This window comes from Delphinus delphis, chromosome 2 (assembly GCF_949987515.2).
Source record: "Delphinus delphis chromosome 2, mDelDel1.2, whole genome shotgun sequence".
In the NCBI taxonomy this organism is placed as follows: Eukaryota; Metazoa; Chordata; class Mammalia; order Artiodactyla; family Delphinidae; genus Delphinus; species Delphinus delphis.
Genome location: NC_082684.1, coordinates 167,268,605 through 167,286,347, shown reverse-complemented (window position 1 = coordinate 167,286,347; position 17,743 = coordinate 167,268,605). Strand labels below are relative to the sequence as shown.

At 45.3% G+C, this 17,743-nt stretch overlaps 3 protein-coding genes across 8 annotated transcripts in view; 1 reads left to right on the top strand and 2 right to left on the bottom strand.

Annotated features, from left to right (window-relative positions):
- Nucleotides 1–837: 837 nt before the first annotated feature.
- LOC138414004 (serine/arginine repetitive matrix protein 1-like) lies at nucleotides 838–1,915 on the bottom strand. 2 transcript variants are annotated; one of them, XR_011246381.1, is made up of 2 exons: nucleotides 1,581–1,832; nucleotides 838–1,407 (listed from the first exon to the last, which is right to left on the bottom strand). XR_011246381.1 is itself a non-coding variant. In XM_069540488.1 (2 exons), exons 1-2 carry the CDS (start codon nucleotides 1,913–1,915, stop codon nucleotides 1,004–1,006), a joined length of 654 nt encoding a protein of 217 aa, XP_069396589.1. In that variant the 3' UTR covers nucleotides 838–1,003. The 2 variants fall into 2 exon arrangements, 1 of the variants encoding a protein (XP_069396589.1); XM_069540488.1 differs by having other exon boundaries at nucleotides 1,666–1,915.
- A 132-nt stretch (nucleotides 1,916–2,047) lies between these two features.
- On the bottom strand, nucleotides 2,048–2,828 carry LOC138413977 (serine/arginine repetitive matrix protein 3-like). Its single transcript, XM_069540369.1, has 2 exons — nucleotides 2,388–2,828; nucleotides 2,048–2,332 (listed from the first exon to the last, which is right to left on the bottom strand). The coding sequence occupies exons 1-2, from the start codon at nucleotides 2,826–2,828 to the stop codon at nucleotides 2,048–2,050; spliced, it is 726 nt and encodes a 241-aa protein (XP_069396470.1).
- ARHGAP21 (Rho GTPase activating protein 21) overlaps nucleotides 2,244–17,743 on the top strand; it is a 128,412-nt gene continuing 112,912 nt past the window's right edge. For 4 of the 5 annotated variants that reach the window (XM_060006215.1, XM_060006214.1, XM_060006213.1 and 1 more), the window contains exons 1-2: nucleotides 2,244–2,353; nucleotides 3,723–4,131. In XM_060006215.1, coding sequence (XP_059862198.1) covers nucleotides 4,051–4,131 — 81 coding nt within the window. In that variant the 5' untranslated portion in view covers nucleotides 2,244–2,353; nucleotides 3,723–4,050. Of the gene's footprint in view, nucleotides 2,354–2,642; nucleotides 2,769–3,722; nucleotides 4,132–17,743 lie in introns of those variants that run through there. The other variant, XM_060006212.1, reaches the window with a different exon arrangement.

Sequence of the window (17,743 nt, the reverse complement as noted above, 5' to 3'; positions counted from 1 at the left end):
TGAAGCTAGACTGTAATCCTGGTCCTTCTGCTTTTACCTCTTACAGAAATGTCTTTCTAGGTTACATTAGTTTCCCACAATTCCTAAAATGTGTTTTACCTCCTTTTCATATCTCCTTCCATGGCCAACATGTAGTCTCCTTTACCAAACTGAAAGCCTTTTTCAAAATCAACATTTATAAAAATTTCCATGACAAAAACCTTAACCCTAGACGTCCTCAGCTGTGAGGTACTCAGTTCATGCCATGCACGTGCATTTGCATTTGTAAGGAGCTGTTTTGTGCTTAAAATTGTTTTTCCTTTCTGGACATATTCTATAAGCCCACTAGAGGTACACTACTTGAACCCTGCATTTCTATTCACTTCTAGTTCATTTACCCTATCGCATCCAGAACTGGATAGCCCAGTGGGCTATTCAGTAAATTACCGACTGACTGGCAGGAATTCCTTCTGTTTTATTCTTTTTTTTTTTTTCCTTTGTTATTGGCTGACTAGTTTTGTCAGGGGCTGTCAAGAACATGCAAATTTCGTGGCCACATAAAAATGATCTAGTCAGAGTCGTTCCCCTAATCGAGGCGGAGGATTTAGTTGTATATTCTAATGTTCGGCACCTTCCACTCTTAGGCAGATCTAAAAACTACAGCACAGGTATTCAGGCCCCAGGGAGTGGTTTTTAGTTTTTTTTCTCACCAACAACCGAAAAACAGGACCCGAGGCAGCGGACGGAGAGCTGGGTGTGGAGGCCGGGGTGGGTGGAGCGGGGAGGTGTCTCTAAATCTTCTGGGGAGAGTGCGGTAAGAAAGGAAGGAAAAGGTACGCAGACCCCAAAGCTTCTCGGGTTTGTTCTTTTATTTTTCCCCTTAGGAGGGCGGTGGCAGCTGATCAGACACAATAGCTGGCAGTCCCCCGCCGGCACGAAGATAAAAATGACCCTCAACAGCACCAGCAGGAGGACTGGGAAAGGGAGGAGGGGTGTGTCTGGGAGGAGGCGAGGATGAGGGTGACTAGGTGACAAACCCCGCCACCGCGGCGCGGTCCTCCACTCCAGCCCGGCGAGGACAGGAGCTGTGAGACACCTCCCCGGAGGGGGGCGGGGTGGGAAGGGGAGCCCGAGGGGCGGTGGCTTTCCTACTGGGGGCGGGCAAAGGGTGGAGGGACGCCTGAGTCAGCTGCCCCTGATTGGCTGGAGTTCTCTCGTCGCGTCTTCCGATTGGGCCATTTGCAGCGGGAGATGTTGTGAGGCGCGGCGGGGCGGAGCGAGCCGCCGGGGGTCTGGGGCGAAGCCCCGGAATCGGGCGGGGAGGGGCGGCGGTTGGGCCCAGGACCCCGCGCTGCTGCGACCTGCTGTGTGGAGAAGCGCAGCCACCTTTCCTCAGTTCCGCTAGCTGCGCCGAATTGTTCAGCTGCCCTGAAGATGTAAAAAGGGCAAAGAATTGAATGAACAGCGCTTGGCTGCGACCTCTCCCCAACCCCCCCCACCCCAAATGAGAAGCTGTCTTACTGTCGGGCGTGAGAGGACACTCCCTTACCTTGAAGTCCCACATCGCACCCCTCCCACTGCAAAAAGGGTCAAAAACTCACCCGGGCGTGTCCCCCGCAGTCTGGGACCCAATTCTGCGAGTCTAGCCGTATGATCGACCCCCTCCCCGGCCCTGACGCCAAGTACCTAGTCCCTTCCCCAGTGGAAGCCCGGGTTCCTGGCCGCTCCCGCTCTGCGCTCGGGAGACTGGAGAAGGCGGGGAGGATTTTGTGTGTCTGGCTTTTGGGGAGGTGTTCGGGGTGGTGGTGAGGGTTTGTAGGTCCCGACACACATTGGGGGGGTTGGCGAGCACCCCCCCGTCCCCGCCCCCGCCCCAGGCTAATCCCCCTTCTCCAGCGTCGGTTCCCGGGACCATATTATTCAAGACAGAAAACATTCAACCCCAGAGCCTCCCCTGGGGAGGGGAGGGGAAGGAGGTGGAGTGGGAGGAGGTGGATCCAGGGAGGAAGAAGCGAGAAATCCGCCCCCGGGAAACAGCTCGGCGCGGCAGCGGAACGAGGCACTTCTGTCACTTGGCGGTCGCGGGCGCCCGAGCGCGGCCCCGGCCCGGCCCGGCGAGGCGAGGGGAGAGTCCGGCGGCCGCCGCCCCGCCCCACGCCCTCCCGCGGCGGCCGAGAGCCCGGGGCCGGCCGGGGCAGGTCGCGGCGGTGCCTGGGAGCGGCCGGCCGGGGGCGGCGGCGGCCTCGGAGCGCGGCGGCGGCGGAGGACAGCGCTGGCTCGTCCTCCCGCTCGGTCCAGTGCGCGCCGGGCGTGAGGGGCGCGCCGTCCGGTGGCCGGCCGGCTCGGTGCGGATCTACTCGCCGCGCTTTCTCCGGTGCGTGTCTGCTTTATTTTCCGCCTCGGCCGACGGGGCGCAGGGCCGGCGGGCGGGTGGAGAGGGAGAGCCGGGCTCGCCGCTGGCTCCCTCCCTTCCCGCCACCCCGGGCCAGCCCGCCCCGGCGCTGGCGCGGGGCCGGAGGGAGCGGCGGCGGGCGCCCGGCGGGGGCGGAGGGGCCGCGCCCGCGTGTGCGGAGCGAGGGAAGGCCGGCGGGAGGAGGGAAGGGCACAAAGGCCGGCGGCGGGCGCCGGGGTCCCGCCGGCCGGCCGTGGAGGAGGGGCGGCTCCCGTCCGCTCATGAATATTAACCGAGCCTGCGGCCTAGCGCGTACCGGCTGGGCCCGGCGCCCGGCCCGCGTCCCCGCCGCCGCTCGCGCCGCGCCTCGGAAGCCGGGCCAGGCGGGGCGCGCAGGGTGAGCCCCCTCGCTTTGGGCCTTTCCCCCGGGTGTCCCCGTTCGTTTTGGAAAGTACATATTTGGGCCGCCCTTCCCGGGAGATCGAGATCCCCGACCCGCCTCTGGAAGGGGCGGAGGAAATAGTGGTCGGTGGGTGGTGGTTTTCTTTTTCCTATTTTTTTTTCTCCCTAGGTGGCCACGGGGAACGGGGAAGACCGTGTCGAGGCGTAGTTTGGGGCGCGGCAACTAAAAGTGGCCGGGGCTGCGGCTTCATTTCTGTAGCTCCGGAATAATGCCCCGGAGAGGGAGTCCCTCCTGCCGCCGCGCGCACCTCCCCACCCGGCCCCGCGCCGTCGCCGCCCAGCCCCGCCGCGGGCCAAGGAAAACAGCCGCCTCCTCGGGGACACCGGCGGGCCGGGGCGGAGGGCGGAGGGCGGGCGCCCCGGGTACCCCAGGCCGCCTGGAGACGCCGGCAGAGCCGCCGGTCGCGTCCGAGCAGGACTTTTTGTTTTTATTTTGGGGAGCTGGGGAGATGGCGGGGAGCAAGGAGGGCTTTTGAGAAAGGATTATCCCATTTTACTCCCGCGGGGAGCAAACTTCCCTTAAGTCTGCTTATCCGGGTGATGCAGAAGAACATAGACTCCCTCTCCTCTGCCCAGAAAATACATGAATTAAAATGCACTTGAAAAGGGAACGGTTTTTCTTGACGGCTGCACAACGGCCGGGCATGTTTGAGGCAACCACCGTGCAGTTCTGATGTTTCGCTTTTTTTTTTCCCCCTGGTTTATAGGATTTCCCCCCCTTTTTCTATCTCTTTTTGTATGGGAAGATTCTTTCATCTTTCATACTTCATCAGCATGGACCGAATTATCTTTCCATGTGTTGGAAAGGCGAGCTTGGGGTGGGCATGTGAGCAAGCCTAAGGTCGGTGTATGGAGAAAGTTCATGCCCTTTAACTTTTCCCTCTTCTAGGAAAGATCTCTTTGGGAGAGTCTTCACGACGCGCTCGCCTTGCTCTTGGACTTGGGAGGAGCGCTAGGAAGAAGGGGACCGCTTTCTAGCCGCCGAGGAGACCTCTCTTCTTTGTTTTTTATGTCTGGAGAAATGGACGAAGACGGTGAAGTCAGTTGAAGTCCGAAGAAATAATCATCAGGGCATTTCGAAGGCGCTTCATCAAAACCTTCATTCCCTGGCGCTCTAATTGTCTCACCGGCACTGCACCTTCTAGGAGCCTGGTGTGGCATTTCCCCCCCAATGTGGACTCCCATGGGTTGGTCCCTTCTTTGTAATTTGAAATGAAATGATGGCCACACGTCGGACTGGTCTGCCGGAGGGAGATGGTGACAACAAGCTCAAGACCTGCGGGTCCCCCGCCTGTGAGGTAAGCGCAGCGGCAGCATCCCGGTGTAGCCCGCAGTGGCCTGTGTCTGTGAGGTGTCCTGCCTGTGGGCGGTCAGTTGCCACCGGGCCTAAGAAGAGGTTTTTGGGGCTTTGGACTCAATGGTGGGAGTGCCCCAGCTTGACCGGTAGGGAGATGAAGCCTTGGCCATTTTTGTTTCGAGGAGCTTCCAGTGATTCTTCTGCAGGGACGTTTTCCTTACTTACTTTGAAATGTCCCCATCTTGGTCATCTCAGGGCACGGAATTCTCCCTTTTTAGGTGGCTGGGAATACTACAAGCTTCTGTTTTCCTACAGTTCCCATTCTCCAGTATTTTTGGAGCTGGGCTGGTTAGGGGGTGCTTTGTACCTGTCGAGTGTGTATCCAAGGTTTGCTCTGGAGGTGGAGAGAGGGCATCTGTCTGGAACGCTTGTTGCTCCTGGACCACCATCTCTCTCCGACACTGATGCTGTTGCTGTGGATATCTGCTTTGGGTAGAGAAACAAGTCTTTCCCCCGTGGACAGTTTAGTTTAGGCACAGCCTTGGAAGACTGCTTAATGGAGCTGTAATTCCAACTCCCTTAAAAATGTCTTGCCTTTCCTGTTCTTTTATTTATTCCCTTCCTTTCACTGCTCAAAAGTCCTGTGAGTGTCAGCCTGAGCTGTCAGGTGGGTTGACTCTGCCTTCAGACCAACATCTTTGGGAGGGCTCAGAAGATTTTACACCAGGCTTTTGGAAATTTTTTGAGCAAAGCAGGAGAGAAATAGAAAATCCATTGATCTGTGGCACCCCTATGCCCTGTTGCCTCTATCTTTTTTCCTCCTTATGTTTGGAGTTTAATTCTATAATGGCTCCTTTGTGTTTACTTTGTTATTGATGGTTTCTGTAATTTGCTTTTGCTAAACGTACTGAATACTGTTTTCCTTTAGATTTTGCTTTTGAGCTGCCTATATTTTTAAGGAAAGGTTGAAGATTACTTTAGATAACAGTAACATCCCCCAATGAGCCGTCACTCTCATTGTTTATTTTGTGCTTGTGTTACATTTTAACTTCATGGTCATTGAAACGGGGTCTAGTTCTCAGTGTGTGATTTTTGGCATCTTAATAAAAATGAGTCAGAAGTTAAGTTTTTGTTCATAAAGCAGGCAGAGGAACTTGCTTCACGCAGCTTACTTCATACTGCACTAGAAAGTTTATGCAGAAATCAGTGAGGTAGGTACAGTGTGCCGTTACCGTACAGTTTATTAGAACTATAGGTTTACAGTTAGAAACAGTGTTTTACTTTTTGACACCTATAAACACCTGCTTGCAGGTAAAAACGTGATTAAGTATAACACCACAATTCTCTGATCATGGTGAACCATAATAACTCCTTTTGGAAGGCCTACCTACAGCTTAGTGATTGCTTAATGTGTATTGTAGTTCCATAATGATAGGTACTGTGGTCTTAAAGCCTTATTTGTCATTGACTTGTGAGTACCTTAATTAGCATGCTATTTGCATTGTATTTGCAAGAACTAGTGTTATTTGACTTTTTTTTTTTTTGGGTCATTTAAGGGATATCCCGGAAACCAAGAATTTATAATAGACACATCTTGTCCTTGGCTAGAAGGCAGTGTTTCCAGTTGCAAACTTGGCTTTTATTAACAATGACAATTATGTATTTTTTTTAAGGGCTGTGAAATTTGCTTTCATTTGGACCTTACTGCTGGCATAGCCGTAGTATTTCTAGTTTGGGATCCAAGAAAACACTGTATTGTCTGTATTTTGCTCATTTAGAGACTATATACAGTAGTTGGGTTCGGTAATAAACTGTGGTGTTGCTTGGCTTTTTAAAGAATAGACAGATAGTTTGCTTAGATTCTGTGTGGAAATAGAAATAAAGGGGCTGTATGCTGTCAGAAAACATTTTAAAATCTCAGGGTGAGGAGTGAGGGTAACTTGTATTTACTGGCTCTGTTTAGTTGTCTCTTATTGATGCTTCTGAGGCACATTAAATCTTGGGAGTATTTATTAGTAATAAAAAGAGTTGCCACTGGAATACTTCGGGTATCAGTTTTGGGTTGACAGATATTTAAGTCTTTGAATACTGCACTTAATTTTTGTGCTTAATTTTATTAGAAGAATTACATTCTAGAGTAGCACTGACATTCTTTTCAAAATTTTAAAAACCAATAGCTAAAAAACTAACAAACAAAAAACCGATTGCTATGTTCCTAAATGGGTATTTGAATAATAAATTTGTGTGTGCTTTTCCTACCCAAGAAACGATGGTATATATCTTAATATTAATGGTATTAGCCGAAACTAACTTTGTAGCACAGAAGAAATCAATGTAGTGAATTAAAGGAGTCCCTGTTTTACGCTTTATCTAATTGGCTAATTCCACCTGCTGTGAATAAGGTCTATTGTTTTGATGAAAAACCATCAGGAATTTCTTGTTTATATTAACTGTTAGAATCTAATTGTGTTGCTATATGAGTAAGTGTAGGCACCACCTCCCAAGACTATATTGGAAGGGCCAAAAACAAACAAATAACAAACAGTCCTCTTCAAATAAAGAATTGTGACACTTCAGTAAAATATATTTTGACATTATACAGTAAGGATAGCATAGTTGTGTTCACACAAAATGATATCCCTTTCACATCTAAATATGTATTTTTGAAAATTGGTTTCACTCACTGAGCCAGGTAAGTGTTTTTTTTGTGTGTGTGTGTGTGTGTGTGTTGTGCACGCATGTGTACAGGCTGATCTATGACACCTAGCCTTGCATAACTTTGCTCACAAAATCACTTTGTATAGACTCTGAATCCTCTGTGGTATTTTCACCCCTTTTCACATCATATAGTGTTTCTTCTTTATGGTTCGACTTGCTCTCTCTCTCTCTCTCTCTTTTCAAAGCTTTCTAATCCACATTATTCTTCCCACTTCTAACATTTATTTCATTTTTAATCTCTAGTCCACAGGATTGTACACGTGTTTAGCACTTTCACTGTCTACTATTAGAACAAACCTATTTACTCATGCTAATTAACTTAGTTCATTTTATGTTTTGCTTCTTCACCGAGGCTAAAATGATCCTGTGACTAAAACGTATTATAAGCTGATGAAAACTATTTGTTTGTTGATTTTGGAACAGTGTAAATAATAAAGGCATTTTCTGTGCGCGAATTCATTCACGTAAAAATTCATACTTTTGCTCTTCTTTCTGGAATACTGTACACTTTGCTTTTATCCCAGACTTCCTTGTTCCTTCTCAGGCGCTCTCTCCCTCCATCTGTCTCTCTTTCTCTCTCTCTCTTTAGGCTTCTTATTCCTCTGCTGCCTCTTTCTTGTTGGTTTTTACAGGAGCCAGGCCTTTCCATTCCTCTACTCTTCTCACTCCCTAGGTTTCATTTTACATCCTCCCAGGGCTTTAATCTACATGCCCGTGATTCCTAATTTACAACTGTATCTCAGATTTTATGGCTGCTCTCTAGACCTAGATAGCCAATTGCCTATTTACCATACAGTTTTTTTGGATAGTCTACAGGCTCTTCAAACTCAACAGATTCTCTGCCCTGACCACCAACCTGCCCTCTCCCTGACTTCCTTCTTTTAGTGAGTAGCACTGCTAGGTACCTATCTGTCCAAGTTAAAAACCAGGCTACAGTCCTTGACCCCTCTCTCTCCTTCTTCCTCCTGTCAAAGTCCTACATTCTGAATCCCACTGCCACTCCCTGAGTTCAGATTAGCTGCATCTCAGCGATGAATCATGGACCAGGCTTCCTAACTCGCGTCCCAGGCTCCCAGCCTTGCCCCCTTCCAGCTCTCCGATCTGCCGTAACCAGAGCGCTCCTCCTGAAATAGAAAGCTGATCATTGCATTCCCTGGCCTAAAACAGTTTTCTGGCTTCCCATTGCCTTTGGAATAAGGCTCAAACTCCTGAGAGAAGTCTGAGAGGACTTCTGACCCGCCCTTCTCCTATCGCATCTGTGACCTCTCTCTGTACTTCCTGTATTGTCAGTACCACCCCCCCCCCAAGGGCATCACAATGTCTCTCTCTTTACTTCAGGTCCTTATAAATCCTGTTTTCTCCCAGCCTTCCTTCCATTCTCCCCTCCTCCACTTCCACCCCTCCCTGGCTGATTTTTACTATCATTCTGGTCTTTTCTTCAACATCACTCAGGAAAGCTTTCCTTGACCTTCCAAGACTGGATTAATTGGCCCTGCTGCCTTCTCCTCAAACACCCTCCCTGTACTTTATCAGGAAGAGCACTTACTAGTTTATTTATCTGTATTCCCCTGGATTGCAAGTCCCATGAAAACAGGCACCATGTTTGTCTCTACAGTGAGTGGCGCATAGTAGGTGCTCAATAAATATATGCCAAAATAGCCAATAAACATAGCGGGAAAGGCTTTAGTTTTCTACTAACTGTTCATTTAGATCCCAGCACACTGTACCCTCTTGATGGTCCTCCTGCCTCACTGTCCCCTCCTTCTCAGCCTTGGAAGTTTCCTCAGCCTCTTGACCTACTAAGTCTTCCTATACCTCAGGGCTCCATTTGACCCTCTTTTCTCCTCTCCAGACTCAGTTTCATGGTTTTAAATATCAGGTGTAAACTGATCATTCACATATATATGCATATGTACACATGTATTTGCGTGCGTGTGTGTCTCTCCACCCTGACCTCTCCCTTGAATTCAGATGCCCACATCTAGCTGACCTGCCCACTCAGAACCTCCATTCGCCTGTGGAGAAGCCACGTCCCGAACCAAGTTCCTCCTTCTCTACAGCCCCTCCCCCCGCCCGCCCAGCTTCCCTGTTTGCTCCTTCGACAGTCTCCCTCGTCTTAAGCAAGAGCATTCCCACCCTCCCAGGTGGAGTCTTGGGAGTGATCTTTGATCCCTCTTTTTCTCTCTCGTGCATCACCTGCAAATCTGGCCACCGGCCTCTCAGCTCAGCCCTTGCCAGCCTGCAGTCTGTCCCCACAGTCATCCCGGTGGACCCTTTAGAAGTCAGGTCCTGGCACTGCTTTGCTTCGGCTCCTCTACTGGCTTCTCCTCTCCTTCAGGATGAAAGGCTGAAGTTCTCGGAGTGCCCGCAGACCCCTGGACAGCCTCCCGTCTCCTCCCTGAGCTCACCTCCTGGGCGCTCCCCGCTTCTGCGGACACACGAGCCCAGCATGCCCCAGAGCCTTCCCGCTGTGTTCCATCTCCTTGGGACACTGTCCCCCAGGTGTCTGCAGGGCCCGCTTCCTTGTCTCCTCCAGATTTGCTTAGAAGTCACCTTCTGGGAGGATCTTCCCTCCCCTGCTCCCCAGGACACACCCTGCCCTCCTTCCTCACTTCATTTTTTTCCCTGTCACTTATTCTCCATCTGACGTGCTCCTCCATTTGATTTTGCTTATTGATTTGGACAGATGATGTACGTAAGTGTTAAGAGTACAGTTTGTTTTGTTCACCTGGTATTTCTTGTGTCTGGAAGGGAGTCTAGCACGTGGTAGGCCCTCATATTTTTTTCGAATGAATGAATGAAGGAAGGAAGACCTAAGGAAAATTTCCATTCCAAAATGTTCTTGAGTTTGCATCTAGGTAGTTTAGATTATATAACGATGTGTAGTGTGAATTGTAGGTTCTTCTTTAGACCTCCATTTCCATTGGGATGGCTGTTCACAGTTTACTTTGCATCTTTCTTACCTTTTGGGAAGCTGGTAACCAAGTAACAGTAACCAAGGCAGTGTGTAGTACAAATGTATGAAATACTTTGTGCTAAGGTGAGATAATGGTAATGAACAGACTAAGGGAGGGGAATCAAACTGGTGGTGAAACTATGAAAAGGTAATAGGGTCATCCCTCAGGATCCACAGGGGATTGGTTCCAGGAACTCCCACCCAATGGATGCCAGAATCCTCAGATGCTCAAGTCCCTTATATAAAATGGGGTGGTATTTGCATATACCCTTACACATCCTCCCTTATACTTTAAATCATCTCTTGATTACTTATAACACCTGATACAATGCAAGTGGTATGTAAATAGTTGCTAGTGTGCAGCAAATTCAAGTTTTGCTTTTTGGAACTTTCTGGAAAAATTTTTTCCAAATTTTTTGATCCTTCATTGGTTGAATGCACAGGTGCAGTACCTTTAGGTACAGTGGGCCAACTGTATGTCTGATGTTTTCTTTCTTAAAACAATTGGCCAGTATAGGAATCTTCCTTACGTTTTTAATTTTTTTAATGTCATGAATATTTCACTGTAAGTTAAAAAACGATCACAACATTGACGATGGCAAAATGTTAACGGTTGTTAATTCTGGATGGGGAGAATACCAGAATTATATTATTTTTGTATTTTCTCTTTTTTTGTTTAATTCCAAAGTTACAATAAAAAGACAGCATTTACAGGTTTAAAAAATAGGTAATATGTTACCAGTCTTGTGAAAATCAGGTTTCTAGCAAACCTACCTACGCTGCTTAAAATAATACTTAGACGCTTTTTGAAAAGGATACACGTTACTCAAAACAGTACTTAAACAGTTTTTAAAAAACATGTTTTCTTCAGTGGAGGATTCATTGCAGGCTAGCGATAGTACAGTATAACATAACACTGTTATTTAATTTGAAACGTGTGTTCCTTCATATACTTGAATCTAAATGGCAGAATACCATTGTATGTCAAAAGCTTTACCCTGCAAATTAGGGTTAAAAGTATAGCCTGTTGGAATGAAGAGCAGCAGCAGCAGAACTCTGGATTTGGAGATATTGAGTGGAACCCATCTCAAGATAAGAGCCATCAACAAAATGAGTACCCAGGTCTAAGAAGGGTTCTCCACGCATTGTTAGTGTTTTGTAGCATTCATTTCTTCCAAATGAAACATTTTATGAAGTCCTTGTGCCTTGCTTACAGAATCTCTAATTCCTTCCTCATTTCTTTAGCTATTACCAGATCACATAATCAGGTACAAACGTGATACTCAGTTTCTTTTGTTCTTTGCTTTGTGAAGGGACCCGTCATCTTATTATATTTAACACGATGATTTAAGTATGGGCAGTGCTGAATGTAGATGCACAGATGCTGTTATCGAATGCAGCTATTTTCTATTACAGAAAGACCATATGGTAGGCACTTGTTTTTCTTTCTGGTTGATGTGATTAGTTTAGTAAAATGAAAGGTTATTGGACTTAGATTGTCCTAGTATTTATTTAATTTTAATTGACCATAAGGAATTAAGTATGTTAAAAATATTACGAGCCGTCGATGTATTCTGTTGGTTTGAAGTAGGAAGATGTCTTCACTCAAAAGCTCAGTTTTGGATTGCTTCTACCAAAATAGTTTTTTAGTTTAAGTTGTCGTATTTTTTAAAAAACGGAGTATTGTGCAGATAGCTTATTTCACAACAAAATCTGGAAGATGGCCTTTTGTGCCTCGAAGATAATCTGAAGACAAATGGATATACTGTACTATAGGTTTAAGAAACTTAGTGTGATGGAAATTGTTTTTTATAAGTCCTCTACTTTCTAGTTATTTATTAATATGGAAAAAATTCTACCATGTAGATTTGTGAATAAGGGAATAGATTTAAAACCCAAATTTGATATTTCTGAAATATTCATCTATCTTAGGGAAATTTTTAGGCAGACCAGAAAAACTGTTATCAACAAATGGAGAGTTAAAGAATTTATTTATTTTTCGTTAGACCAGCTCCTGTTGAACCTTCCTTCTGTTGGATACTGGGTGTGTTCTTGATTCAGACTTGGATACTTATTGCCTTTTCCCCTTGTTGCTTATCTCTGTTCTGAATAGACACCGGGCATAGTTATGAGCAGTAGTCTGTTTATAATCCCACAAGTTCTTTTTCCTTCTTATAACCTAATGAAGACGTAGCCTCTCGACTTGAACTGTGGTTCACTGCATTCATCTTTAATAGATCTTAACAAGACTTATTTTCTTGAGAACCTTTTGATTTTTCTCCCTCCTTAGAATGGAGAATATCCTTAAATATCAGAAGCTAGAAAGCTGGATTTATGATGACATTTCTTCTGGATATGTCTTAGCTACTGTGATCTTGGGGATTAACAGGCATCTTTTTTTTTTTTTTCTTAACCTTAAGCTATCTAGATATCTTTAATCCCCAGTATTTTCCTAATAAACACAGATTCTGTATTTAAGAGAATTTGTGTCAGCTAGATCAGTGAGACCTACTTTCTCCTTTGGGTTCTACATATTGGCTTCTGGAAACATTACATACCTAGTGAATGTGAGGGGGAGGAAGTACTCTGGGCACCCAGTTTAAATCAGATCTTTATTATAATGCTTTTAGGAAACTGAAAACATTTCAGTTTGCTTATTTTTCATTTAATACTGTTTTATAGACACCATTCTCTGCTCATAAGGGAGATATATATATATGTGTATATATACACACACACACACATATATATGTCAATTTTATAAATGGAGGAAAAGAAACTCTTAAAAAGCATTATGCAAAGATATCTTCAGGGATTGTAATATGGAAGAGAGATTAGATTTATTTTGTGTGGCTGTAAAAGGCAGGACTAGGATCAGCAGATAGACAGATGGGCCAATTTCCAGAATTCAGAGGAAAATTCTTTGTTAAATTAGAAGTTAATCGGAATAGAATGTGTTCTTTGCACAGGTGGGATGACCTTCAGTTAGGGGACTCCAGAGAGGATTCCTGCTTTGGTAGGAATTTATTATTTTATTTTATTTTTTAAATTAATTTATTTTTGGCTGTGTTGGGTCTTCGTTGCTGCATGCAGGCTTTCTCTGGTTGTGGCGAGCGGGGGCTACTCTTCGTTGTGGTGCACGGGCTCCTCATTGCGGTGGCCTCTCTTGTTGCAGAGCACAGGCTCTAGGCGCGTGGGCTCAGTAGTTGTGGCTTGCGGGCTCTAGAGCGCAGGCTCAGTAGTTGTGGCACATGGGCTTAGTTGCTCTGCGGCATGTGGGCATGTGGGATCTTCCTGGACCAGGGCTCAAAACCGTGTCCCCTGCATTGGCAGGTGGATTCTTTTTTTTTTTTTTTTTTGGCAGGTGGATTCTTAATCATTGTGCGACCAGGGAAGCCCTGGTAGAAATTTAAACCAGGCAAATCTGGACGATCATTAAGAATCACTTGGACAGCCTTTCAAACTACAGATTCGTGTCCCCACCATTAAGTTAACCAATCAGAATCCTTGGGGATGAGACCCCAAAACCTTAGCTTTTAAAAAAGTCCCCTGGTGATCTTCTGAATTTGAGAACAGCAGAATAAAATGATATTCAAGGTCTAGGTTCTTATGGCAGCCTGGTTTTAGAATTATTCTGACCAAACTGAAATCAATGTAAAGAAAAAGCAAAAATATGGGGAAAAAATTTAAATGACTGTAAATCAGTGAAATTTTCAAGCTTAAAATTATAATTATTTTCTTCTAATTGTAATTAAATGTATTTCTTTTTTAAAAATTAATTAATTAATTTTTGGCTGCATCGGGTCTTCTTTGCTGCCTTCGGGCTTTCTCTGTTGCGGCGAGTGGGGGCTACTCTTTGTTGTGGTGTGCGGGCTTCTCATTGCGGTGGCTTCTCTTGTTGTGGATCACAGGCTCGAGGTGTGCGGCTTCAGTAGTTGGGGCACGCGGGCTTCAGTAGTTGTGGCACGTGGGCTTCAGTAGTTGTGGCACGCGGGCTTAGTTGCTCCGTGGCATATGGGATCTTCCTGGACCAGGGCTTGAACCCGTGTCCCCTGCATTGGCAGGCAGATTCTTAACCAGTGTGCCACCAGGGAAGTCCCTCTACATGTCATTAATATAACAAAATAATATTCTTTTCAAATAAAGTAAATGTTGTGTCGAAAGAGCACTTTAAAATTCTACAGTAATAGGTGTTACACTTTTTTGTATGTATGTTATACTTTAATCAAAAGTTACATATTTTAAAGTGATAGAACTCTGACCTTGGTTATATCAAAGCTATTGTTACTTTTAAGATTTATTATAAAAGTAATTTGTTTCATGTCATTTCTAGAAGGGCATATTTTCTTTAAGCAAATAACTGTTAGGATGGTTTCTTTTGCATCTTGTAATCATTTGTTCATACCAACTCTTTTATCAAGAATAGGAAAAGTTACAGTGAAAGAAAAAGATATATTCTATCTTTACCTAAGTATACATTGTGAAGGATTTCAAAAATCATTCTAACATAAATAATAATAAACTAATCATTAACAAAATAATTTCACTTTACACACCCTTCTTCATTTAACAGCAACAGCTACTCTATCTGTTCACTGAATCCATCTTATCTTTTAATCTCACTGATCGTGAGATGCATTGGATACTGTGCTGCAAAGACAATGTAAGCTAATTACAGTGTCCAACTGCCAATTCTGCAAAAGAAGCAGGGTTTCTTAAAGTGATGTTGCAGAAGGAGCAAAGTCACTGACAAAGAGCTGAGTGAGACCAGTGAACAGATGCAGAAAGCATCAAAGTTGATAGGTGTCTCAAAAGGGAATGATTTGAATTCTAGGGATTAAGAGAAGCTTTTGAGAAAACTGATATCCTTGAGGGCAATTGCAAGTATGGGGAAGTGACATTTTCTTCTAGGAAGTGATGTTTAGTTTGGACCCCATGCCTTAAGCTGTTTGCCAGGAGACCTTAAAAAGTGGGTGTAGATCTAGAAGGAATAGCAGCAGTGAACAGATTTCTCTTGTGTTTTCTTTTTCTTAGTAGAGACAGTGCGGCTGAGAGTGAGTAGAAAATCCTAGCTTCTCTAATTGACTTAGAAATAAAGCTGTTAAAACAGAGGTCAAGGAGTAGTGTCTTGAAAGGCACTGCTGTTGTAATAGTTCTTAGATGCAAAGATACTTGAGAGTTTGAATATTTTAGATGCCTTCATTTCCTTTTTTAAAATTAATTAATTAATTTTTGGCTGTGTTGGGTCTTCGTTGCTGTGCCAGGGCTTTCTCTAGTTGTGGTGAGCGGGGGCCACTCTTCATCGCGGTGTGTGGGCCTCTCACTGTCGCGGCCTCTTCCATTGCGGAGCACAGGCTCCAGACGCGCAGGCTTAGTAGTTGTGGCTCATGGGCTTAGTTGCTCCGTGGCATGTGGCATCTTCCCAGACCAGGGCTCTAACCCGTGTCCCCTGCATTGGCAGGCAGATGCTTAACCACTGCGCCACCAGGGAAGCCCCATTTCTTTTTTTTTTAAATTTCTATATTGAGGTACAATGGACATGTAAAAAGCTGTATATATTTAACATATACAACTCAGTGAATTTGTGGATAAGTATACACCCATGAAACTATCTTCACCATAAACAGGCCATAAACAGATTCATTACCTCCCCAAATTTCCTCCCACCCTCTTTATTATTGTTGTTGTTGTTATTATTATTGTAACGTACATAAAACCTACTTAACCTAATCTGCCCCCTTAGCAGATTTTGTGTACACTACATAGTATTGTTAGCTACAGGCACTGTGCTGTAGTGTAAATTTCCAGAATTTATTTATCTTGCGTAACTGAAACTTTGTACCCTTTGACCATCACCTCTCCATTTCCCCCACTTCCCAACCCCTGGCAATGTACTCTCTGCTTCTATGAGTTTGACTATTTTAGATTCCACATATAAGTGAGATCATTCAGTATTTGTCTTTCTGTATCTGGCTTATTTCACTTAGCGTAATGCCCTCAAGATCCATCCATGTTGTTGCAAATGGTGGGATTTTCTTCTTTTTTTTTTTAAGGCTGAATAATGTTCTCTTCAAGATCCTGATTTGAATTCCTTTGGATAAGCACCCAAAAGTGGGATAGCAGGATCGTATGATAGTTTTTGAGGAACCTCCATATAATGGCTGCACCAGTTTACATTCCCACCCACAGTGTGTACAGGGGGTTTCCTTTCTCCACACCCTCACTAACGCTTGTTATCTTTTGTATTAACAGTAGCCATTCTAAGACGGTGAGGCAATCTCTTTGTGGTTTTGGTTTGCATTTTTCTGTTGATTAGTGAGGTTGAGCACCTTTTCATATACCTATTGACCATTCGTAAGTCTTTGTAGAAATGCCTGTTCCCGTCTTTTGCCCATTTTTAAATTGGGTTGTTTGTTTGTTTAGCTGTGTTGATTTCTGAGTCTCACTAGCCTTTGCTACCTAAAAGCACAATGATGCCTTAGCAAAATGGGCAATTGATTAAAAATCATCTTAGTAGGAACAGTTACACTGTAGACTTAGTGGGAGAGACTAGGTACCGCTGACATCGTTCTTGGGGGTGTATGAGCCACACTACAATCCCTACCTTAGGATATTGACAGAGCTTCGTAGTTTATGGCTACTAGAACTGCATCTGCTCTAGACCAAGGGCGAATGCAAATTCTCTTCAGTTTAGGAGAGGACCTTGGAAGAAGAATCACTTTTCCCTGTTTCATCCTTGGATACTGCTGCCATTCTTGGCTGTCCTTTTATTTGACCACCATAATCTTTTTATCTAACTATCACTTTCAAATAAGTTACTGAAACATTGTTTCTGGATCAAGTGGGATCTTTAGGAAAAAGGCAGATATATAAAGCCTAAAATACACATATATTCAGGAAGCATAAGGATACCCCAAAACGCATGGCTTAGAAAGTGAATACTGCTTGATTTCTACAAACTACGGTGAAGTGTTTAGCATATATTTGACAGGAAAAATGTATGTCTTTTCCAGTTGGCTTTGAATTGACAGCAGACAAGACAGGGATCTTTTGGTAGTCTATGAAAAGGATTTTGAACATCAGAAATCAGTCTGTAGGATTAATGAAGAGGGAAGACATAAAATGCCCATATCAGGAGTAAAAGAGGGGGCACCATTCAGAGCCTACAGACATTAACAAGATAAAAAGGGAGTATCTGGGGCTTCCCTGGTGGCGCAGTGGTTGAAAGTCCGCCTGCCGATGCAGGGGACACGGGTTCGTGCCCCGGTCCGGGAAGATCCCACACGCCGCAGAGCGGCTGGGCCCGTGAGCCATGGCCGCTGATCCTGCGCGTCCGGAGCCTGTGCTCCGCGACAGGAGAGGCCACAACAGTGAGAGGCCCACGTACCGCAAAAAAAAAAAAAAAAAAAAAAAAAAGGGAATATCTGAATAACTATATGCCAGTAAATTTGACAACTTAGGCAAAATGGGCAAATTCTGCGTAAGGATTCTAGTACCAATTCAGAGTTGTGTGTGCATATGTTAGGTAGGGGCGGTGGTGGTGGGGTTTCCCTCACCAGGCAATTCTCCGATAGCAGCTGGGTGTCCTACAGTTCCACTTAATTCTGATGCTGTCTACCCGAATATAGAGTCAGATCCCACAGGTTAAGGGCTCAATCCCACAAGACTGCCCTCCCCCCCCCCCCCGCCCTCGCCCCCTACCACCCGCAACTTCAGCGTCCAGTTGCAAGTTTAGGTTGTCACGTGAGCTTCTAACCTACTGACTGTAGATTGGAGGTTCCAACGACCCCTTCCTTGGGTTCAACTAATTTGCTAGAGTGGTTCACAGAACTCAGAGAAACATTACTTAACTAGATCACGGGTTTTATAATAAAGAGTATAACACAGGAACAGCCGGATAGGAGGGATGCGTAGGGCGGGGTGTGGGGAAAAGGTGTGG